This window comes from Natrix helvetica (assembly GCF_964273705.1).
Source record: "Natrix helvetica genome assembly, chromosome: 1".
In the NCBI taxonomy this organism is placed as follows: Eukaryota; Metazoa; Chordata; class Lepidosauria; order Squamata; family Natricidae; genus Natrix; species Natrix helvetica.
Genome location: NC_138548.1, coordinates 75,358,345 through 75,383,732, shown reverse-complemented (window position 1 = coordinate 75,383,732; position 25,388 = coordinate 75,358,345). Strand labels below are relative to the sequence as shown.

The window sequence follows — 25,388 nt, the reverse complement described above, 5'->3', positions numbered from 1 at the left end:
AGGTCATCTTCAGTTCAGACGCTTTATTTTCAAGGCTATCTTGGGGAGTTATTTTTCATTACAAATCAGAGATTTACTCAACTCATTCTCACAGAATATATCGCAAGGTTTCTTCACCTTCAAAGAAATGTCAGGGAAATCTATTTAAAACATTGAAGTTTCATTTTTTTTTCAATTTGACTATTAATTCCTGTGCTTATTCTGGATGTGTTGTGCATTCTTAGCAAGGGTGAGTTACATTGGTGTTCCTTCATCATTTGATTTTGTAGCATGGACTCTTCCCTGAAATTTTCCAAATCGGTTTCTTAGCCCATCTTTGAACCAGATAATCAGACCAGTAGAAACAATTGTGAAACAAAAGGCACATAATATTCCAGCTATAGCTGAGATTTTCACACTAGCTTTAGCCTCTAATGAAACAGGAAGTGGCCCACTGTCTATGCTACCTCCATAGCCTATATTGCTGCAGTCTGGAGGGGCCCATCCAACATCACAGTGACAGTGTTTGAGAGTGTTACAAACTCCACGATTGTGGCACATTGTAACATTACAATCATATTTCAGAATGGACACATTGACACAAGTACCCTCAACACACAATGTGTTATTTCCACAAGGAGTACCATCTCTCACTGCTCCAATATCATTTACCTTCATCCCAGTGTGGTAGTCAGTACCCCAGCATTGATTATCTCCAGTGGAAGTATGAATTATTGTAGTGTGGTCCTCCAAAGAAGGAATTGTTTCACTTTTACACTGGATACGGCCACACAGGCTATCCCCAGTATCACATTTCTTGTAAATTCCATGTTTAAGGCCACAGTTGCCAAAGCGATCACCCTTTTTATTCACTTCTATGAAGCAAACTTCAGAAGCGACTGTTGCTCCACTACCGAATATCATTTTGCACTGCATATCATGAGTCGCGCAGTTCCCATGATAACAATACACGCCATCATTGCACACGGCACCATCTTGCACATGCACATCTTCTGGACAGTGCTCTGAAGTCCCATTGCAATATTCAGGGAGATCACAACTGCTAATCTTATCTCTGCAAACAGTTCCACGTTGACGATACTGGCAGTTAGCACAGCACAGTCCAAAGGCACAAACAGCCGCAGGGCGCAAGCGACAATTAGCTTGGCAGCAGGGATCTGACTTGCATTGTGTTTCTGACCCACAGTCACACTGCTCTCCCATTTCCACTCTTTTGTTACCACAGGATTCAAACTTAAATGTTGTGCTAGTGTCTGGTGGGACAAATAAACACCAAGTGTTTCTACGGCGGAAATAATCTTTATAACTGCAGTTACTAAATTTATCAGTCTCTGCTGCATAGGGTGCCATAATGCAAACAGGCTTTCCACAATGACAAAATTGTCCATCATGTTGCATTCCAAGAGTGTGTCCCAGTTCATGGGCAAATATTTCAGAAATTAAAAACAAACTGGTAGTTCTATATGATTCTATACCACTTGCCCAGTGACCGCTACATATAGTTCCAACATAAGCAAGTCCTACTGTTCCCCCAAAATGACTATATGCAAATAAGTGACCAACATCATTTTTTAAAATGTTAAGCAGATGGTTTTTTCTCCAAGTATTAAACAATTTAAGAGTGTCATCTGATGAAGTGGTAATGTTTATGGGGTTGCTTTGTGACCATATCACTAAGCCTGCTATTGAAAGATGAACAGAAAGTAGATCATAAAATGAATTTGCAGTGTGGACAATATCCAGAACTCGCATTGTAATAAAAGATTCATTGCTGTTAAACTGCAAATATCGTTCATGATCAATCACAATTGCTACCTTAACATATCTCGTATGTGGCCACCAGGATTTACCAAAAACTTCTTTGTTTCCATGATTCTCTGTTTCAGGAATTATGTCCTCTTGATGGCTCTGCTGTTTTTCTCCTACTCCACAAGTCATTCGGGGAGCCCCTTCCTCTACTTCTAATCGAAACACCACGTGTTGAAAGGTAGAAGATTCCTGGACTGGTTCAATTTCATAGGTCTTATTTTCCATTTGCAAGAGACCTCTCAGGCCTCCTGAACATGTACTGAGGGTGACTCGAGAAGGGGACTTTCTCTGAATAAATCCTTGGTAGAAACAATCATCCTTGATAAAAGGATGATCCACCTGGAGATTTCCTGCTGTATCATAGGTGAAGACAGGAAAGATCTTAGGGATCAAGTTCCTTCTTTGCCTGAGGAATACCACCTGGGGATTTCCTTCAATGGGCAGGAGGTAGCTCACATCCTGGGGTTCTTCTTGCCCATACTTGGGAGACAGCTTCCTTGGGATGATCACGTCATAAGAGGCATATCTGAAGCCCTGAGGAGGTGCCTGTCCAGAAGCTGCATTTTGGACGATCTTAAGCAATAACACACTCAACAATGGCAGACAGGTACTCATTTTCATACAACGAGGATAGAAACAAACCCTATTCTTAGAAAGGAATCTCAACAGAGATCATTATAGCAGAATTAAAAGTGTTTGTGTGTAAGAGAGATGTTGGGACAGGCTCAAACATTTGAAAATGAGGATTCTGTACATAGCAACAGAAAATGAAATAGATTCTGGAATGTGGGCGGAGTTTAAACAACCAAATGTAGAATACAAGAGCACAGCAAGATTTATGAAATGTTATTATGATGACTCATTGTTTAATTACTTGAAGTTCCCAGGTTAACTCCAAACAGCTTGATTTCTGTTCGTTTCCTACTGTTGTCTAGTTTATCTAGCAGGAATGAACTGCATATTTTTTCCGGTTGGCTGAGGGTGTGAATTGAAGTCAATATGTTCAAGTGAAGTAGCCTATTAGATTAGAAGAGGTGTAGCTTTGTAAGAGCTCAAAACCAACAATTTGAACCTTCTAATTTCGAATTCAAGGTCATTTAATTTTTTCTCCATGCACAAAAGTCATTTTTAGTGGGGTGGGAGCGGGAAGGCTTTTTACATACCAAATGGCCCAATCTTTGAATTAAGAATTTTCATCCTTATTGAAGATACAAAAAAAAAAAACCTAGACAACTAGTCAGGCAGGGAATAGGCAAACAGGGAGGGGGAGGGAGAGGGAGAGGGAGTGGAGGTGGGAGTGTGAGAGGGAGAGGGAGAGGGAGAGGAAGAGGGAGAGGGAGAAAGAGAAGCATGTCAGTCTAACTTATCTCAGATCTTCAAATCCACATCAAATTTATAAGTTAGATTTGCTATTTAGTTCTGATCATCTGGTATGAAGAATCATGACACCACTGAAATTTCATTCAAGTTTTCAGAGCTTTAAACAGAAGTTCTGCATAGGGGAAGATATAGATAAATATCAATTTATTGCCTAATCTCCTGTTGATTTAGCAATAGGAAGGAATAATGCTTGGAATGACTGACAGTAACCAAGAGAAGAGAAGGTTTGGCAATGAAAGTTGTACGGCGATTGTAGAAAACAATTCCGACACTATTTTTCCCTAAAGCTTGTACCTGATGAAATTTACAAGTATTGTGGGGTGAAACTGTATTAAGGACCATAAGCTTGCATTCTTAGCACAAAAACCTCACTTTAAAAGGCTGATCAGACTGAACGCTTCTTCATTTTTGAAAGGGTGGAGCAAGATACAAGAGGAAGAACAATGGCAAAGGTTGTGTCATGTATAAAACGATGTGGTGTTAAACTACATGAAACAGCAACAAGACAAAAAATTGTCCTGTTCAACAAAGATTGCATTGGATACTGCAGTCTATACGCCTCCTGTTAAGTGGGATCAAAAGCCTACTAAAATTGGATTCCAAAAATGAATGTTTTGTTCTTTTAGCTTTCTTTTTAACTTCTTGATGTGTTTGCTGATGACTGATTTGTCTGAATAGCAAGTATGCCAAGATTTCCTTGTACTTTGGGATTTAACTTGGTCGAGGATGCTGACTGTGTCCCCATCCAAATTATGGTCGAGTCGATCTGTGTGTTGTCTGACAAAGGAGTTTTATTGTGTCATTTCACTGAGTGTTGGTATTCATGGATGTGGTGGGCTGGTTTTCTGCTGCCTATCCTACCTAGTGGCTGTTACAATCCTTACCCTGTATATTGACTCCTAGTTTTTTTTACCCTTTGGGGGCTACTGGGTTTTCTGGCTTGCTTGCTTGCTTGTTTGTTTGTTTATTATGTATGTATGTGTGTATGTATTTATTATTTTATATTAGAGAATGTTTATAATCACCTATTCACTCAAAGTGATTCTGGATGACTTACAGATAAATAAACAAACAATGTAATAAAAATAATAAAATAATAATAAAATAGTAACCCCACCCCCCTCAGCCACCACGCACACACACACAAACACATCTCAGCCACTACACACACTAAATCAGCCATTTAAAGGCCTCAATCCCAGGTTCTCCTCATCTGCTAGTGAAACCATGTCTTCAGGGCCTTACAAAAGAGTTTCAGAGTGGGGGCCAGTCTAATTTCTGGAAGGATAACATTCCAGAGGGAGAGAGCCACTATGGAGAAGGCTCTTTTTCTGTGTCCCGTCAGAAGATGTACATCCTTAGAGGACAGGACCCGCAACCTTCTTTTCTTCCACACACTAATGGGTCAGCTGGATGTGAGCGGCAAGAGACGGTCACTCAGATAACCTGGTCCCAAGCATGAAGGGCTTTAAAGGTGACAACCAGAACCTTGAATTGCACCCGGAGCCAAATTGGCTAACAATGAAACAGAAAATCCTCAGTGCACCCCTTCAGGTTTACCTCAATCTCCTTCTTCTCCAGGAGCAGACAGCTCACGTTAAAGAGTGGTGCTGATAAATTATCTGCAGATGCAATTGGTGTGGGGAAATATTTACACTTCACTACACAAATGACTACAGGGTAGGCCGCAGTAGCAGCTCCTACCCATGTTCGGTCAAATTCATCTCTTATCTTCTGCCAGCAGTGCTCTAGACATCTCTTAATCCGTTTCATCCATCTTGGTTCCTCTGTATACCACAGAGGTCAAAGAGAATCAATGGGTGAGCAGAGGGCACATGGACGCAATCCGATCCAGAGCCTTTCTATTACAAAGTGATTAGGAGCACAGCAAGACCATGCAGCAGATCTACTGTTATAGTCCCCAGTTCCTGGTGGAACCCATCTGGATTCATTAGTTGCTGGAGGCAGATCAATTGAACAGGTTCTGCCTTCCTGAAAGGAGGGAGGGTTACAGTTCTCGAGAAACTCATTGCCACCAGACAGTAATCAGGTCAGCCTTCTGTTCAAGAATCAAATCAGCAATAAAGCCAGCCATATTACAGGCTGATCTGACATTTAAAAGCGGCAGCCTAAAACCAGGGCCTCCACAGATCTGCTGACCAGGTAAAAGGATTAGAGGATACACAGAGTGTACCTAACTGAACTTTTGATATTCCTTGCTGCTGAGAGAAGCTCCATTGTAACATAATGCACTACCTGCAAAGATAAAGCTTACTACCAGGTAGGCTAGCTAAGTAACTTGTTGTGAAATGCAAAATGTGAATTCTGCCTGTTGTAACCAGTGACATGCGGTGAGGTTTATGGCTGGTGAGGCACTGATGCAGTGATGGCTTTCAATTTTTTTTAGAACCTATTCTGTAGGTGTGGCCTGCTTTGTGGGAGTGGCTTGTCAGTCATGTGATCTGGTGGGAGTGGCCAACTTGATGTCACTCACCAGGAGATGTCATGGATTGGGTAAAATGTGGTGAAGCTCACTTAACAATGCTCTTGCTTAGCAACCAAAATGTTGGGCTCAATTGTAGTCATAAGTCAAGGACTACCTCTGCCTTCCTCTGCATGGCAGCCTTGTCCTAGTAAACTATTTCTTCTTTCTGGCAATTTTCCTCTCTGTTAGGGGCACCAAAATAATCCATACAATGTAAGGTTTTCTGCTTCAGCAGGGGGTTGGACTAGATGACCTCCTAGTAGTCTTCTAGCCCTAAATTGCTGTGCTGTTTTTCTTTCTTTCTGCTAACAAAGAAACCTGCCTGAGTCTCATTCCACATGCCTGCCAGATAGAGATAATGAGACAATGACCCTAGAGAAAGTTTGGCTCCATTCACAAGCCTTTTAGAAACACAATGCTCATATTGCACAAACCCCAACACTTCAAAAATATAAAACCATATAACATATAACCATATAACCAATTTGTCATTTCCTACACCTTTTCAATTTAAAATTATTAAGACTTGTGGATTTCAACTCCCAGAATTCCACAGCCAGGCATGCTCAGTTCCGATTTAAAGCGACAGCATTTGTTTTTCTCCTTTGCGGAAGAAGTTTCTTTATTTCTTTTTCTTTTTCTTCTCCCTTCCCCTCTTTCCTCCCTCTCTCCCTCCCTCCCCTCCACTCTCAAACACACACTAACACACACAGAGAGAAGTTGGATTGGACTATCTCTCCTATCCCCTTCCCTCTTTCACTCACTCTCTCTCAAACACACACACACACACAAACACACAAGTTGGATTAGATATCTTTTCCACTGGCCTGAAAGCAGCTCCTCTGCCACCACCACCCATTCCCCCGCTGCCTTCCCCAAACACCTCCCCCATTGCAAATGCAACCTGCTATCTGCGTGGGAAATGCCTGGAATGCAATAAAGCCCACCCACTCACCTTCTGCTGGCAGGCTGGGGTGAGAGGAGAGGCAGAGAAGCCAGAGGGGAGCCGATCCAAGCCTTCCAAAAGAAAGAGGCTGGGGGAAAGTGTGTGTGCTACAGCATGGCTCTTTGCCTGGCTTCCTGCCTCCTCCTGTGGTCTCCTCAGTGCTCGCTTGTGCTTTCCCTCCTCAAGTATAGTTCGATTGCAGGTGGAGTCACGTTGCCTTTTCAAACTTGTAATCAGTGAAGGTGGGCTGGATTTTTATATAGTTTTATCCAGCTGTGTGTGTGAGAGAGAGAAGTGGATGGGGGCCTGGGGAGGAAGTCACTACACTTGGGGAGGGGGAGCACCAGTGAGCACTGAGGAGATTACAGGAGGAGGCAGGAAGCCAGGCAAAGAGCCATGCTGTAGCACACACATGCTGTAGCACAGCCCGGAAAGATCCACTATGTAAAAATCCAGCCCAGCTTTATTGATTACAGGTTTTAAAAGGCAACATGGCTCCGCCTGCAATCAAACTACACCTGGGGAGAGCACAAGCGAGCCAGGGTCCTTCCCTTCAGCCTTTGCCCAAAGCCCTGCACAGCACCAGGAGGATGAAGTTTGAATTCCTTCCCCTCCCTCCGATCCACACGTACCTTTTCCAGCTGTTTCAGAGACTTCAACTCTGCTCTTGCCTCGGGTCCTCTGAAGAAGCCCTGCCCTCACTTCCTTCTCTTTGAGAAGTGCATTGCAAATGGGCTACGGGGCAGCAGAGCATACCGGTATTGGGGCGTGGCCACACCTCCGTGGAACTTACTCTGCTGCCACTGAGTCACAGGAAGAACGAGCGCCCTCTACTATGAGGCAGGAGAACTGCGTGCCTCACCTAGTCTGACTTTTTAGGTTTTTAAGCCTCTGCTTAACTCTACTCGTACTGGGCGATCATAAAACACCTGAAAAGTCAGACTAGGTGAGGCACGCAGTTCTCCTGCCTCATAGTAGAGGGCGCTTTTTAGAGGCTTTTTTAAACAGTTAATCAGAGTCATCCACGGTGAGGCAGCAGCTAGCTCAACCTCACCGCAAGCTCTCGCCTGACTAGTTGAACAGCAAATGTGAACATTCTGCAATTTGAATACCAAATAATGTAAAACTGGTGGTTAAATGGAAAATAACTTTATGGTACAGATCAGTAGATAAATATATGCATTTAATTTATTTTTTCCTTTTACATTTTTTTCTTTTCATGATGAGAGGTTTTTGCGCATGGCTTTTGCTTTCTCTCTCTCTCTCTGCCTGCTCTGTTTAAGGTGAGAGATTAAAGGTCGCCCAGTTGTGCTTTGGCTAAAAATAAAACTGATTATCAGTTGCCTCGTATTCAGAGTTTCGTTGGATTTATCAGATTCTGAGCTGTAAGGGGGCAGAACATGAAACAGTACTAAATACCAAGGTTGCGTTCTCTATTAGTACCCCCCTTGCCTCCCATAACTCCCATGTCCAATTACCTGACACCACTGAATTAAACAAATTTTGGATGATCTTAAGCAATGTCAAAATAAACCATGACAGATGGGTATTCATTTGCAGAATGAAGGCAGAACATGATATTATTCTAGAAATGGAATCTCAACAAGGGCAGGGACAGGGGAAAGAGAGAGAAATTGGAAGATTTGAAAATGGGAATTCTAAACATAGCAACAGAAACGCAATAGATTTTTGGAATGGAGGCGGAGTTTAAACAACCAAATGTCGAATGGCTATTATTTGTATCCTACTGCTGTATAGTTTCTCTAATGGGAATGAACTGTATATTTTCTCTTGTTGGTCAAAGGTGTGAATTGAAGTGGATTACTTCATAATTTCAGTGGGAAATGAAGTAGCCTATCACACCAGGAGAAGCATGGCTTTATAAGAGCTGAAATCCAATAACTTGCTGAACCTTCTCGTTTCTAATTAATGATTATTTGACTTTTCTTCCTTTCGCCCAGGAAATCTTTAGCTATAAAGAGATCTGAGGCTTTTTCATGCCAAATGGCTTCGTCTTTGCTTTAAGAATTTTCACAACTATGGGTGGGTGTGTTGGGGGGAGAGAATCTGTTAAAGACCACAACCTTGCACTCTTAGGACAAATAAACACAATTTTAAAGGCTCAAGAAACTGCGTTTTTATGTTGCATGAAACATCAATTAGAAGAATAATTATGTTCCAGAAAGACTGCATTGCGTTCTATATTCATCTGATGTTGAGTGGGGTCAAAAGCCTATTAAAAATAAATAGCAAAAACAAATGTTTTGGTCTCTTTGCTTCCTTTTTAAGTTTTTCATTATCATTTTTTCCAATGGTCTGGAAATATTTTTTTTCTATGTGCCTGTTGATGGCTGACTTTTCTGAATACCAAGTTTTCAAGAATTCCCTTGCAAAGATTGGGATCGAATCCTAAGCCATGTGCCCACCCGCTTGCCAAATGTTCACTCACCAGAAGAATAGACTGGCAAGTACTAGTGCTTCTACTAAATTCCATATTCACCCACCAGCTCTTCATGAGTAGGAATAGTTGTTCCGGAACCAGCTATGTGAACTAGCTTACCACTCCTGCTTCCCCCAACATGATAGATGAGTGAGCTTCTTCCAGGCATCAGGTTTTTTTAAATTAGCAGAAAAATGCATTACTCTTTCTATATATCCGAATAATCTTTGTGGAGATCATTCCTGTCATGCCCCAAAATAGATAAGGAGTAAAATGGGAATGGAAAGTAGCACTGCACCTCTTTTCCCTCTTGGAAGCTGTAGAAATGTTACATTGTAACACTACCAAATTCCATATAGTAACAGTTTAGATAGGGCAGCCATAGGCTATAACAGGGGTGTCAAACTGGTGTCCCACAGGTCGGATGCGTCATGTGCAGGCCACACCCACCCCAGCTCCACGAAGGGGGAAAAACATCATGATATGTCACGTGATGGCAATGTGATGCCGTGAGTTTGACACCTGTGGACATTAAAACAATAGCAATAGCAACAGCACTTAGACTTATATACCATTTCATTTTACAGCCCTCTCTAAGCAGTTTACAGAGTCAGCCTATTGCCCCCAACAATCTGGGTCCTCATTTTACCCACCTTGGAAGGATGGAAGGCTGAGCCAACCTTCAGCCTGGTGAGATTTGAACTGGCAAACTGCAGGTAGCAGTCAGCTGAAGTAGCCTGCAGTACTGCGCTCTAACCACTGTGCCACCTCAGCTCAACAGAAAGAAATCATCTTCTGGGTCTCTTATTTTCATTTCATTTACTTAGTGTGACATGTTTTGGATTTGACAACCTGTTTCTCCGCTATTTAAAAACATGTGAGTAGAGCATAATGCAGTTAAGGACTGGCAATTAAACCTAGTAGTATCGGGATCGTGGTCACCAGAGAGTCACGATGTGGCTTTTTAAAAAGGAAAACCACAAGGTGAGTAAGATAGTAATGGATCAAGGAAGAAACAGATCTTTATGCAAGAATATCTGCTGCATTCAGAGCTGATTCACTGGTGGACTTTCTTCTTTGCCAGATCTCTGTTGAACATAAACACCATTGGCCAGCCTTGAAAGCAAAAGGGAAGGATTGCCATTAAGGTGAAGAAGGCAGAGGGAGCCACACTGGGATTGTCCTCATCTGTGCGGTGAATTTTTTGGAATAACTTATCTGGGAAAAGTTGTCCTGTTGGTGTCCTGACAAGAAAAGGAGGAAGGAAGAAGCAACATAGCTCCATTTCTTTGTTGAGATACCATTAAAATTTGACCGATTCTCCCTTCTGGGTGGAACCCTTCTACAGAGGAGCAGCAGGGAAATGAGTCTATGAGAGTTTGTTTATATGAAAATATCTCTCTCTCTCTCTCTCTCTCTCTCTCTCTCTCTCTCTCTCCCTCTCCCTCTCCCTCTCCCTCTCCCTCTCTCCCCCTCTCCCCTCTCCCCTCTCCCCTCTCCCCTCTCCCCTCCCTCCTTCTCTTCCTCACCCCTTCTCTGTCTGTGTTTTGCAGTGTGTGAGGAAATGATAATTGGATACACTGATGACATTGATAGTTAATTTTTCCAGTGGGATGAAAACCTAAAGAATAATTTATTTTGAACAGATCAAACATAGTAGAAATGATGGGGAAAGTTATAAATGAATAACACAGAGGACAAAACTAGATATGTCTTTCTCCAGTTGTCATTGAGTAGCTTCAAAATACGAAATGTCCATAATAATTTCATCAATAATCATACCAGAGCAAAGTTAGAGAAGGGTCAGGGTGCACTGCTCTGTTGACAGCCAAAATTATCTATAATCAACAATGCTTCTTGATCTTTATTTGAAATCCAATATACTGTTGATATAGCCAGCTACTAGTTAAGGGATCTTCAGTTCAGACACTTCATTTTGAAGGCTATCCCGGAAAGTTATTTTTCATTTCAAATCAGAGATTTCCTGAACTCATTCTCACAGAACTTAGTTTGCATATATCGGAGGTTTTCTTCCCCTTCAAACAAGCCAGATTTTTCAAAAGGGTAGGTATCTCGGACACACCTTTAAAATATTGAAATTTTAAAGCTCTTTGTTTTTCAAATTGACTATTAATTCCTTTGCTTATACTGGATTCATTGTGGATTCTTAGCAAGGTGAGTTACACTGGTATTCCTTCATTTTTTAAAATTTTGTGACATGGACTCTTGCCTGACATTTTCCAAATTGGATTCTTAGTCTATCTTTGAACTAGATAACCAGGCCAATAGAAACAATTGTGAGATAAAAAGCAGAGAGTATTGCAGCTACAGATGAGATTTTCATTTCAGCTTTAACCTGTACTGAAAGTGGCCCACTGTCAATGCTACCTCCAGAGCCGTTACTTCTACAGTCTGGAGGGGCCCATCCAACATCACAGTGACAGTGTTTGAGAGTGTTACAAACTCCACGATTGTGGCACATTGTAACATTACAATCATATTTCAGAATGGACACATTAACACAACTACCCTCAATGCACAATGTATTATTGCCACAAGGAGTACCATCTCTTACTGCTCCAATATCATTTACCTTCATCCCAGTGTGGTAGTCAGTACCCCAGCACTGATTATCTCCAGTGGAAGTATGAATTATTGTAGTGTGGTCCTCCAAAGAAGGAATTTCTTCATTTTTACACTGGATACGGCCACACAGGCTATCCCCAGTATCACATTTCTTGTAAATTCCATGTTTAAGGCCACAGTTGCCAAAGCGATCACCCTTTTTATTCACTTCTATGAAGCAAACTTCAGAAGCGACTGTTGCTCCACTACCAAATATCATTTTGCACTGCATATCATGAGTCATGCAGTTTCCATGATAACAATACACACCATCATTGCACATGGCACCATCCTGCACATGCACATCTTCTGGACAGTGCTCTGAAGTCCCATTGCAATATTCAGGGAGATCACAACTGCTAATCTTCTCTCTGCAAACAGTTCCACGTTGACGATACTGGCAGTTAGCACAGCACAGTCCAAAGGCACAAACAGCCGCAGGGCGCAAGCGACAATTAGCTTGGCAGCACGGATCTGATTTGCATTGTGTTTCTGACCCACAGTCACACTGCTCTCCATTTTCCACTCTTTTGTTACCACAGGATTCAAACTTAAATGTTGTGTTAGTGTCTGGTGGGACAAATAAACACCAAGTGTTTCTACGGTGGAAATAATCCTTGTAACTGCAGTTACTAAATTTATCAGTCTCTACTGCATGGGCTGCCATAATGCATTTACTCTTTTCACAATAACAAAATTGTCCATCATGCTGCATTCCAAGAACGTGTCCCAGTTCATGGGCAAATATTTCAGAAATTAAAAACAAACTGGTAGTTGTATAGGATTCAATAGCACTTGCCCAGTGGCCGCTACATATAGTTCCAACATAAGCAAGTCCTACTGTTATCCCAAAATACTTATATGCAAATAAGTGACCCACATCATTTTTTAAAATCTTAAGCAGATGGTCTCTTCTCCAACTATTAAACCTTGAAAGTGTGCTACCTGCTGTGGAGGTAATGTTTATGGGGTTGTTTTGTGACCAGATCACTAAGCCTGTTATTGACAGATGAACAGAAAGTGGATCATAGAATGAATTTGCAGTGTGGACAATATCTAGAACGTGCATCGTAATAAAAGATTCATTTCTGTGAAACCTCAAATATAGTTCATAATCAATCACAATTGCCACTTTAACATATCTTGTATGTGGCCACCAGGACTTACCAAAAATATCCTTGGTGGCAACATTCTCTGTTTCAAGTATTATGTCCTCTTGAAGGCTCTGCTCTTCCTCTCCTACTCCACAAGTCATTTGGAGAGCCCCTTCCTCTACTTCTAATCGAAACACCACGTGTTGAAAGGTTGAAGATTCCTGGACTGGTTCAATTTCATAGGTCTTATTTTCCATTTGCAAGAAACCTCTCAGCCCTCCTGAACATGTACTGAGGGTGACTCGAGAAGAGGACTTTCTCTGAATAAATCCTTGGTAGAAACAATCATCTTTGATAAAAGGATGATCCACCTGGAGATTTCCTGCTGTATCATAGGTAAAGACAGGAAAGACCTTAGGGATCAAGTTCCTTCTTTGCCTGAGGAATACCACACAGGGACTTCCTTCAATGGGTAGGAGGTAGCTCACATCCTGGGGTTCTTCTTGCCCATACTTGGGAGACAGCTTCCTTGGGATGATCACGTCATAAGAGGCATATCTGAAGCCCTGAGGAGGTGCCTGTCCAGAAGCTGCATTTTGGACGATCTTAAGCAACATTACACTCAACAATGACAGACCAGTACTCATTTTTGCAGAACGAAGGTAGGAATTGACCTTATTCTGGAAAAGGAGGAGAGAGAGGGAGGGAAGGAGGAGGGCGCGACAGACAGATTGACTTAGGGTTTTGAATTTGAAGATTTGAAAATGAGGATTCTGAACATACCAGTAGCAACAGAAATGCAATAGATTTTTGGAATGGAGGCGGAGTTTAAACAACCAATGTAGAATAACTACTGTTCATATCCTAGGGCTTTCTAACAGTAACTCTATTCTAACTAATTTTTTTTTCTAGTTGGCTCAAGGTGTGAATTGAAATTCAATAATTTGAGTGGATATTGAAGTAGCCTATCACACCAGGCGACGTGTGGCTGTGTAAGAGCTCAAAATCAATAACCCGCTGAACCTTCTAATTTCTAATTCATGTTTATTTGGCTTTTCCTCCTTTCCTCCAGGTCATCTTTGGCTATAAAAGGATCTGTGGCTCTTTCATACCAAGTGGCTCAGGCTTTGCTGCAAGAATTTTTACAACTATTGGGGAGCGGGGCAGAATCTATTAAAGACCACAAGGTTGCACTCTTAGCACAAATAAACCCAATTTTAAAGGCTGAATAGACTATTTTTATGTTACGTGAGATAACAACAAGAGCAACAACGTTCAATTGTTCAATTCAAAAATGAATGTTTTGGCATCTTCGCTTCCTTTTTAACTTTTTAATTATCTGTTTCCAATGGGCTGCAACTGTGGTTTTATTTCTATGTGCCTGTTGATGGCTCATTTGTTTGAAACCCAAGTTTCCAAGAATTCACTTGCACGTAGAGAATTAGCTTGATCTAGGATGATAACCATTTCCCCATTCAAATTATGGTTGTGTCTGTCCATGTGTTGTGGGATTGTTTTCATTGTGTCTTCTCGCTGCTAGTTGGTGTTCATGGATGTGGTTTGCTATTAAGAAATATGATGGCAGTTTCTTCTAGGTATTTTACATTATGAAAGAAAACATCAAAAGATACTTTGAAAGCTTTATTTACGTCATGGTTTGCAAATGGGGTGGCATGCCTTCCTAAGGGATGGAAAATATAAAGCCCACCAGTACTTCCAGAGGCATCATATAAAACGAGATTTACTTGATGTCTGGAAGAGGATGAAACAACAAAATTACATGAAACCCCAAACTGGTTATCGAAGCTGGAGATGTCCCTACATCCAAATTTTATTAATTTAGGGAAAGTAATAATTTATAAGGCGATGCTAAATGAAAGAGGTGAACTAAAATCCAGAAAAGAATTATACAAAGGACAAAGGAATAGAACTGGAATGGTGGGCTTGAAGGAGGAGGAGCCGAAGTCGCGATGATACAACGTGCGACCTCAATGCTCTGAGATCGCAGTCGACAGTTTTGCCACTTGGTGGTCCAAATGGACCTAAACCATTCTGCAGAGACAGTGAACAGGAAGAATACGTCTTGCGATCTCAGGGACATTGCAAAGTCCCTGATCGATCCAAGAGAAAGTCTTCAAGCCGGTGACAAAAAATCCAGCCATTTGACTGACGAAGTCGGGGCGGCTCCAAAATGGAAGGATTTGGAAAGAGAAAGTGTTTCCAGCTGGTGAGGAAATTTTATTGGTTTTTTTGTTTGTTTTTTCACATTTTTTTATTTTTAAACATAAAAGACAATATTAAAAAATTTTCATCCATTACATACAACATGTTGTTTGGTTACAAGTGTTTTTGCATCTGTATTTTCGATTACGTATACAATCACAGATTTTCCATCTAATATAACCAAAAACCTCACTTTCATTGTACAGCATATATTCAATTATGATTAATATTTCTTTCTTTTCAATAAACTTAAATCTCTTACATTCTTGATTGTCTGCTTAATAACAATGTACCTTTATGTAATCATTGTCTCATTTTAAATATTTTTACAGTATAAAAGAATTTACCAAGTGTTTATGTTTATATATCTATCACTATTTTCAACAGGATATCTTTATAGTATGCACTTAGAGTTATATATTATATTACCAATCCTCTATCAAATGTACATAAATTCATTATTATCTTTGTCTTTCATTTTATAACAAAAATTCTAAATTATTCATGCATATGTCAGTGTTTCATTGTATTATTATTAGTCTATTTAACATTATTGTAATTTTGCTTTTCTCCTTCAATTAAAACATTGTATCGTTATTAGTCTATTTAACAACTTTATTGTATTCTCACTTTTCTCCTTCAATTAAAACATAAGTAAAACATTTTTCATTTCCATTCTTTTTTCCAGCCACTGATAAAACAAATCCCATATCATATAAAATTGCTCATCTTCTTGTTCTCTAATTTCAAATGTCAATTTGCTCATTTCAGCGCACTCCATTATCTTTTGAATAACTTCTTCCTGTTTTGGTATCATTTCATTTTTCCAGTTTTTTGCAAATACAATTCTAGCTGCTGTTAAAATGTTTACAATCAAATATTTTAAGTCTTTGTTGTAAATTTCTGGTATGATTCACAGTAAAAAGATCTCTGGTTTAAGGTCTATGTGTTTGTGTATCATTTTCTCCAACCACATGTGGATTTTAGTCCAGTATCTTTTAGCTTCAATACAAGTCCACCACATGTGGTAGTATGAACCCAGTATCTGATGACATTTCCAACACTTTTCCGATTTATTCTTGGACATTCTTGCAATTCTCGTTGGGGATAGATGCCACCCGTAAAACATCTTATATAAATTTTCTCTATATGCAGTTGACATTGTCATTTTATAATTTTGAGACCACAATTTCTGCCATTTTTCTAAGTCTATCCCATACTCAAAGTTTCTCCCCCAAGCTATCATAGTTTCTTTAACTTGTTCCTCTTGTAATTTAGTCTCTAATAAATATCCATAATTACTTTTTCATCAGTACCTATTAAAATTTTATCTAACAGTCATTTTATTGTAAAAACCTATTGATTTTCTATCTTCATTATATCTAGATTGTATCTGTAAATATGAATACCAATTCATTTCTATTCCTTCTTGTTTCAACTCTTGAATAGATCTGAGTTCACCCTTTGTATTCAATATTTCAACATATCTTACTGTTTGTTCCTTTTTATATATTATTGGATATGAAAATGCTTCAATAGTTGATATCCAGGCTGGAGTTTTTAAGTAGTGTAATCTTTTAACCTTTTCCCAGTTTAATAACAAGGCCTCCCTTATATAATGTCTTCTAAAATAACCATGTGTTTTAGTTCCCTTATACCATAAAAAAAGCATGCCATCCCAATAATAAATCATGACCCTCTACATTCAATAATCTGGAATTTTTTAGTGTTACCCACTCCTTAATCCACATCAGATTTGTTGCTTGATAACATAACTCCCAATCAGGTAGGCCCAATCCTCGTCTTATTCTAGCATCTTGTAACAATTTAAGTTTTATTCTTGCTTTTTTCCCTTGCCAAATAAACTTCAAGACTATTTTATTTAGATCTTCAAAAAAGTCCTTGCCCAATCTAATTGGAATTGTCTGGAACAGGTATAAAATTCTGGGTAAAATGTTTATTTTAATTGTAGAGATTCTTCCTAACATTGATAGTTGCAGGTTTTCCCATTTCATCAAATCAGTCGCAATTTGTTGTTTTAGTCTAGTATAATTATCCTCCTTGAGAGTGCTACATCTAGCTGATAAGTATATCCCCAAATATTTAACCTTACTTGTGATTTGAATCTGCAAAGCTTCTTCCAACTCTTCCTTTCGTCTTGATGGTATGTTCTTTGTCAAAATCTTTGTTTTGTCTTTATTTATTTTCAAGCCTGCTACTTTTCCATACTCCTCTATTCTTTCCAACAATTTGGGTGCTGTCTCGAGTGGGTCTTCAAGAATAAATACCAAATCATCTGCAAATGCTTGTAGCTTGTATTCCTCTTTTTTCATTTTCATTTCTTTTATTTCTTCTTCTTCTCTAATCTTTCTATTTAAGACTTCTAATGTTAAGACAAAAAGTAACTGTGATAATGGGCAACCTTGTCTCGTACCTTTCTTTATTTCAATAGAATCTGTCAATTCTCCATTTACCATTATCTTTGCGGTTTGTTTATGGTATACCATTTGTATGGTTTGGATAAATTTCTTACCAAAATTCATCTGTTCCAATTGTAAAAACATGAATTGCCAATTCACGTTGTCAAAAGCCTTCTATGCGTCAAGAAAGATCAAAGCCATTTGTTTTTCAGGATGGGCCTCATAGTATTCCAAAGTATTCAAAATCATTCTCAAATTATCTTTAATTTGTCTCTTTGGTAAAAAAAAACAAAAACCATTTTGATCAGAGTTGATAAAGCTATTTAAATATTTTTGAGTCTCTCCGCTAGTATAGATGCAAATAACTTGTAATCTGAATTTAATAAAGATATTGGTCTATAGTTCTTGGTTTGTGTTAGATCTGTCTCCTCTTTGGGTAGCAATACAATATATGCTTCTGACCATGATTTAGGTATTCTGCTCTCTGATATCACTTCATTCATAACTTCTAAAAGAGGGAGAGACAAGGTTCCTTCAAATGTTTTGTAGAATTCCACTGGTAATCCATCTGGACCTGGGGCTTTTCCATTATTTTGTTTTTTAGTGCTTCCATTAGCTCCATCATTGTTATTTTACTTTCCAACATTATTCTAGTTTCATCTGATATCTGGGGAAGATTAGCATCCTGTAAATATTTTTAACTCCCCCCCCCCCTCTTCCATTTTCTCTTGTTGATACAGCTTAGCATAGTAGTCTTGTATAATTTTCTTTTTCTCAGCATTTCCATAATGAATTTGTCCTTGCTCGTCTCTTGATTGGAATATTTTCTTTGCTTCTCTCTCTTTTTTCAATTTTTATGCCAACCATCTGCCTGGTTTATTTGCATTTTCAAAGTAATTCTGTTTAGTGCCTCTGATTTTTTGTGCCAGTTCTTCCTTTTCCAGTAGATCCATTTTATGTTTGATTATATCCATTTTTATTTTAACATCCTTTTTTGTGGCGATCTCTGTAACTCTTTTTCATGTTTTTTATAGTTATTGTCTAGGGCTTTCTGCGTTTGTCTTTTCTTTAAGTTTCTCTTCCTTGTATAGTCTATTATCAGGCCTCTAATAACAGCCTTCATTGTGTCCCAAAGGTTCTGCATTGATGTATCTTTTTTTCTATGTTTCTTTAAAGAAAAAAGCCAATTCTTTTTCCATTTTCTGTATGAAATCTTTTTCTTTCAATATGATATTATTTAATGTCCATCTAGATCTTATCCTTTGGCCTTTCCATTTAATTGTAATTGGATTATGATCCACCCATGTGCTTGCTTCAATCTCAATTTCTTGTACATTACAAATCAATTCTGTTGAAGCCCATATCATATCAATTCTGGAAAATGATGAATGTCTGTTTGAATAAAAAGTATATTGCTCTTTTGTAATATTTCTTTCTCTCCATATGTCTTTTAAGTTTATTTCATCTATCATCCTAAAGAAGGATTTTGGAAGCAGTTTTCTATTTAACTTTGTTGTTTTGTGTGTTTTATAGTCCCTGTTCTGGTTTACAATGCCATTAAAGTCTCCCATCATACAAATATCAACATAGTCCAAGTCCAAAAAATTTTTGTGCAGTTGTTTATAAAATTCATCTTGCTTTTCATTAGGAGCACAAATTCCAATTAGGAGTATTTTTTTAATATTATCCATAATTTCCACCATCAAAATTCTTCCCTCTTCATCTGCATAAATTAATTTTGCTGGAATGTTATCTTTAATATAGATCACTCCTCTTTTCTTGCAGTTCGCCAGTGTAGTAAATATTTTCCCAAGCTTTGGTTGTGTTAGTAGATGTTCATGTCTCTTTTGAATATGCACTTCTTGTAGGCAGATTAAGTCACATTTTAGTTTTTCTAATTTGTGAAATATTTTCCTTCTTTTAATTGCTGAGTTAAGTCCATTTATATTGATTGTAATCATTTTCCCCCTCCATGTTTATACTTTATATACAGGATTTATAGCTCTAGTTGATCTGGGTTCTCGTTGTTCTCTGAGATTTGCACCGCCCACCGCACCTTCTTCCTTATCAATTCTGCCTATGGCTCCTTCTACTTTTTCAGTCTCAATTATAGGTGTCTCCAGTGGTTGCACCAATAATTCTTCTTTTCCAGTTTTCTCAGCCATTTCTCTGAAATGTTCTGCATAGAAAGCTTCTGCCTTGTCAATTGTATCTATTCTGTATCTTTGTCCTTGCCATGTAAATAATAAACCTTCCGGTATGAGCCATCTATAATTAACACCTTTTTAATCAGAACCTTAGTCAAGAATTGATATTCTCTTCTCTTCTCTCTCACTCTTCTCGGAATTTATTTTAGCATTACAACCTCCTTGCCTTTATATTCTAATTTTCTATCTCTCATTTTCTGTAGTATTTGTAGTTTGATTGCTTTCTTGGTAAATCTTACATGGACTTCCCTTGGAAGAGCATTTCTCATCTTGTATATACTCGAAATGCTTCATCTATGCCATCCATCATCTTCTCTTGGGATATCTCTAAAACATTTATCAATATCTCAGATATTATCTGTACTAAGTTCTCTCCTCTTTCTTCTTCTATGTTTTGAAATCTTTAAAAAAATTCAGACCTATCCATCTCCCATCCTAATATTCCACTGCTCTCCCTTTCCACATCGCTCACTCTGCTGTCTAACTCCTCAACTTTCTTCTCTTCTTGTTGAACTTTTTCTTCAATTTTTTGAACTCTATTATCATACTTCATCATCCAATTTTGCATATCTTCCATTTTCCTTCCATTTTAGCAACTTTTTCTTCTATTTTTGAGTTTGCTGCTCTATGTTCTCAGTCTTCTTTACAATGGTATCTAACTTTCCATCCTTACTATCAGCTCCTGCTTGTAATTTCTGTATCATTTGCATGATTGAATCTAAAGTTATTCCCTTCTCCTTTTCTTGTTGAAGCATCGACTGTATTGATCTTTGTCCTCCTGCTGGTGAGGAGGCAGGGGTTGTTGTTGTAGAACCAACAGCTGTTGTTTTTCTACTCATCTTCTAAATCTAGTCCAGTTAATATCACAAAAATTTAAACATCAACTTATGAGGATAAAAGTTTATAGGTAAAGTGGAGGGGGGGAAAGGGGGGAGAAGAAAAATGAAGATCTTTCACTTAAAAAGAAAAGTAAGAAAGGAAAAGGAAAAAGAGATGAGAGTAAAAAAGAATAGAATAAAATAAGATAAAAAGAGGAGAGGAAAAAATATTCTATCCAATTTACTCATATTTAAGGCAAACCATCCATTTTATGTCTAAAATCTTCAAAAAATAAGAATAAAATAGAGAGAGCAACGAAGAAAAAAAATTAAAAATCAATACTTCAAAGAGCCAAAAAAATCACCATCTTCCCAGCAAGATAATATAAAAATAGTATAAAAACTGCCACCAAGCTAGAAAAAAAGAATAGATTCAGTCTCTTTTTTTTAAAGATAAGAGTCTTTCCAAGATCACTCTGAGCTTTCCCTTAAGGCTTCTATTTGATCTAAAGTAAGTTTCCAGATACTGAAATTTCCACAGAAAACAGCTGTTGAAACAAATATATTTCTGCCTCTCTCAGCCCTGAACCAATAACCTTTAAGGGAATCACTTCTCTCTAGTAACAATATTTCAAGTCCACTAGATGGCAGTGTTAATTGCATCAACTCCAATGCTTGCTTCTTCCGTCTTAAAAACTTTTTTCTCACCAACACTTCATGCTTCTCTCCTGCGCTTGCGTGTAAGGGCTGTCAGCAGCTTCAGCAGCCTGGTGGCTGACTCGCGATTGCTGGCAAAGGGGGCTTTTTCCGGATCACCAGAGACTTTGCAAATGTCTCTGGGACCACTGGATCTCCCCCTACCTTTCACTGTCTCTTCGGGACGGCTTAGACTCAGATTGAGTCATCCAGATGATCCAAATTAGACGGCTATTCCAGAGAGATTGGAACAGACATCTTCTCACTGCGATGTGAGCCCCGCCCTTGAAATTTTATTGTTTTAAGAGTGACTGCCTATAAAAAACTTAAAATAAATTCAAATTGAAGAACAGAAGAAATAAGTGGCGGAATTAAATTTGGAATGGTTTTTGACGGGGTTATCTTTCTTTTTTTTTGAATGCTATCTTCATGGACGGAATTTATGTAAGACCTTTAAAACGAACTGACTGAGCCTGCTTCTATTTTCCTTTTTTTTTGTTCATTACTCCCTGTAACCTATGGTTCAAAATTCTCCTCTTTCATTACTGTGGGTGTTTTTCTAACTCATTTAAGAATTGGACTTTCTTCTCAATTTGAAATACAAAAAAGACATTTTTTTAAAAAATTGCAACATTGTAACAATAGCGTTGCTACTTTGGAAGCTAGAACTTTGTGTATTGGAAATGAAACACTTTACTTTCTCTCACTGATTATCTTGGCTCAGCACTTCAAGGTCTTACTGCTTGTTTACAGAGAGCGATAAGAAGAAAAACACACAGATGTTCTTTTGAGGTACTTTTAACCAGAGAGAGTGAAGATGAAATGATTATTGTGAACTGAAGTCTAACCTTTGCTAAAAACTTCTAAGCTAGAATAGCAGTGTTTATTAGTTGAAAACAATGGCGCAATTCCAGCAGGAGAAAGAGGCTTTAAGTCTGCAAAAGATATTCTCAGAAATTATCAAATATACGTGAGAGGATTGAGAAGAAGTTGGATGACTTAGTACAATTAACAGAAAATATGACAGAGAAGTTAAAGATGTTTATCAAATGGATAAAATGGCAGTTAAAATTCAAAAAACTGAAGAGGAAAATGAATATAAAGAAACTAAAACTCCTGATATTTATGGTGATTGGTTTGTCTCTGAAAATGAAAAGAGTGGAATATTGAAAGAGGAATTAAATGAAGGGGAAACTTACTTCAGATGGCAAGATACAGAAGAAGAAAAAATAAAAGAATTTATGGATCTAAAGAGAGAAATTTTATTAGCAATAGTTTTGATAACACCACTGACAATTAAAGATAAGCTGATTAAGAAACAGAAGAAGGGCATCGAAATTACATGAGAGATTTTATAAGCAAAGAGTTGCTAAGAGGAGTCCATACAAAGTTGATTAAAGAGAAGATAAGAGGACTGACACCACAAACAGCATAAGATATGAGTCTGTTTTGTTACTGGAAAGATACAGGTTGATAGATGGAAGAGTATAACTTAAAACTAGCTAAATGTAGTGAAATTTAGTGATAGATGTAGTTAAACAAATAATTGATAATGATAATAATGTATACAATGTGTAGAATCATGATAAGCAATAATGGGATATGAATATTGAATGGTACCCATGAAAGGAAGATTAGAAACCCTCTTGGATTAATATAAAGATTAATAAAAAAGAGCTAAGTTAGATATAGTTAAGTTTTGAATATTAGGGAGAAAATGTTATGATACAGGATCTAGTTAAATAAAGGAGGGATAATGATAATAAGGTTTATGTAGGCATGGGTACAACATAAGGAAATTTGATGTAAATTGCAAATAATGATTTGGAAAGAAGGATTAGAAAATTTTGTTATTGAATATTATGGATGTTTAGCTAGAATAGGACATAAAGATTCAGTGTTATTGGAGGATTTTAGAAATAGTAAATAAATGCCAGTATGTGGTTATGTGTTAAATCTTGGTATATTTTATGACGAAGGACGTTTAAACAATTATAGTCAAATGAAAATGGAGATATGATGATGGTAACATGTATAAATATCTGAGTTAAAATACTTGAGTTAATATGAATTATGTTTGATGACTGTGGAAGAGATGCCCGAAAGCCTTTTGTAACCAACTGATACACTTTCTACAGTATGCAAAAAAAGAAGATTTTATGTGTTGTGTTTGTTTTGAAAATAATATATGGAAAATATAAAGCCCACCAGTACTTCCAGAGGCATCATTTAAAACGAGATTTACTTGATGTCTGGATGAGGATGAAACAGCAAAATTACATGAAACCCCAAACTGGTTATTGAAGCTGGAGATGTTCCTACATCCAAATTTTATTAATTTAGGGAAAGTAATAATTTATAAGGCGATGCTAAATGAAAGAGGTGAACTAAAATCCAGAAAAGAATTATACGATGAAGGAACAGAAGTGGAATGGTGGGCTTATTTACAAGTCCAGTCCAGATACGTAAAAGACAAAAAAGAATGGGGCATTAAGAAAGAACCCACAAAATTAGATAACATTTTACTAGGTGAAGAGGAAAAAATGATTTAAAAACTATACCAATAAGTGAAATTACACAATGGCGGAAGAGCAGGTAAAGGAAACCATGTTAGCATGGAGTAGGAAGTTTGGTTACAGCATAGATTTGGACAATTGGCAAGATCTATGGGAAAAAAACAGAAAGTTAACTTTAGCCACCTCCTATAAGGAAAACCTATACAAGATGTTCTATAGGTGGCACATCCCACCCACAAGATCAACTAAAATTAATAAAAACTTAGCGCCACGATGTTGGAAACGTAATGCTGCATTAGGAACATTTTACTATACGTGGTGGGAGTGCCCGAAAGTCATGCTTTTTTGGCACCAGATGAGAGATGCTAAATCAAAAGATGGAGTTGAGGCCAGAACTAATTCTTAGTGAGAATAAAAATATTCCAGCAGAAAAATGAAGAAGTAGTAAAAAACTGATGGTGGGTTTTAATTGCGCTTTCTTGCTACTACAACTTTCTGCATGTTAATAGAAACTAGGAACCATCACACGGGGACAAGCTGCCTCTGAATTATCTCTTCCTTCCACTTTGAACTTGGAGTTTTGAGATCTAAAATTTAAACTATTTATTATTCTTTAGAAATTATTTGCTGGAACGCATTAGCAAAGGATGATGGTTACAAGTACCTAGGCATATTGGAAGCAGATAACATCTTGAATGGAAAAGTCAAAGAGTCAATGAAAAAGGAATACATCAGGAGGGTCCGCAAAATATTAAAATCAAAGCTGAGTGCTGGAAACATAATTAAAGCCATTAATACATGGGCAGTTCCAGTGATACGCTACTCAGCTGGAATCATCAACTGGACTTTGGTTGAACTGAAAAACATGGACGGGAAAACATGCAAACTTTTGAATATGTACCACGTTTTACATCCACAAAGTGCCATCAACAGGTTGTGCCTGCCAAGAAAAATAGGGGGCAAAGGGCTATTGCAAATCCATCAAACTGTAGAAGAAGAAAAACGGAGTTTGAATGATTATGTGAACCAAAGTACAGAAAAATTGCTGCAGGCTGTGAAAACGGAGAACAGTATAAAAACAACAGAAACAAAGGCAGAATATAAGGGAAAACAGCTGGATGACAGATTAAATAGATGCAAAACCAAAGCTTTGCATGGACAGCACTTGAAAAACATTGAAGAAAAATGTGATGACAACTTGACATGGACATGGCTTAGGGTGGGAACCATCAAGAAAGAAACAGAAGGTTTAATACTGGCTGCTCAAGAACAAGCACTACAAACTAATGCCATGAAAGCGAAGATACAAAAATCCACTGACAACCCAAACTGCCGACTTTGCAATAACAAAATCATTTCATATGTGAATGCAGCAAAATCACACAAACTGATTACAAAGCTGGGCATGACCGAGTTGCTAAATTAATCCAGTGGTCATTATGTAAAAAATATGATTTACCTGTATCCAGAAAGTCATGGGAACTTAAAGTGGAAAAGGTTATCAAAAATGAGGTGGTGAAGATCTTGTAGGACTTTCAAATACAAACGGATTGTCATTTGGAGCACAACATGCTAGATATCATAGATGGAGAGAGCCGAAGTGTACAGTTTATTGATATCGCTGTTCCAGGAGATGCCAGAGTCGAAGAAAAAGAACTAGAAAAAATAATGAAATATCGCAACCTGGCCATCGAAACTACATGGCTATGGATGAAGCATGTAACAGTGA

The 25,388-nt window shown here is 38.1% G+C and overlaps 2 protein-coding genes across 2 annotated transcripts; both read right to left on the bottom strand.

Moving 5' to 3' along the window:
• Positions 1–234: 234 nt before the first annotated feature.
• On the bottom strand, positions 235–2,424 carry LOC309387718 (disintegrin and metalloproteinase domain-containing protein 20-like; the record flags this gene model as incomplete). The annotated part of the gene is made up of 1 exon (XM_081944445.1): positions 235–2,424. One exon carries the CDS (start codon positions 2,422–2,424, stop codon positions 235–237), a length of 2,190 nt encoding a protein of 729 aa, XP_081800571.1.
• Positions 2,425–11,329: 8,905 nt separating this feature from the next.
• On the bottom strand, positions 11,330–13,426 carry LOC309383739 (disintegrin and metalloproteinase domain-containing protein 20-like; the record flags this gene model as incomplete). Its single annotated transcript, XM_081936578.1, has 1 exon — positions 11,330–13,426. One exon carries the CDS (start codon positions 13,424–13,426, stop codon positions 11,330–11,332), a length of 2,097 nt encoding a protein of 698 aa, XP_081792704.1.
• Positions 13,427–25,388: the final 11,962 nt, after the last annotated feature.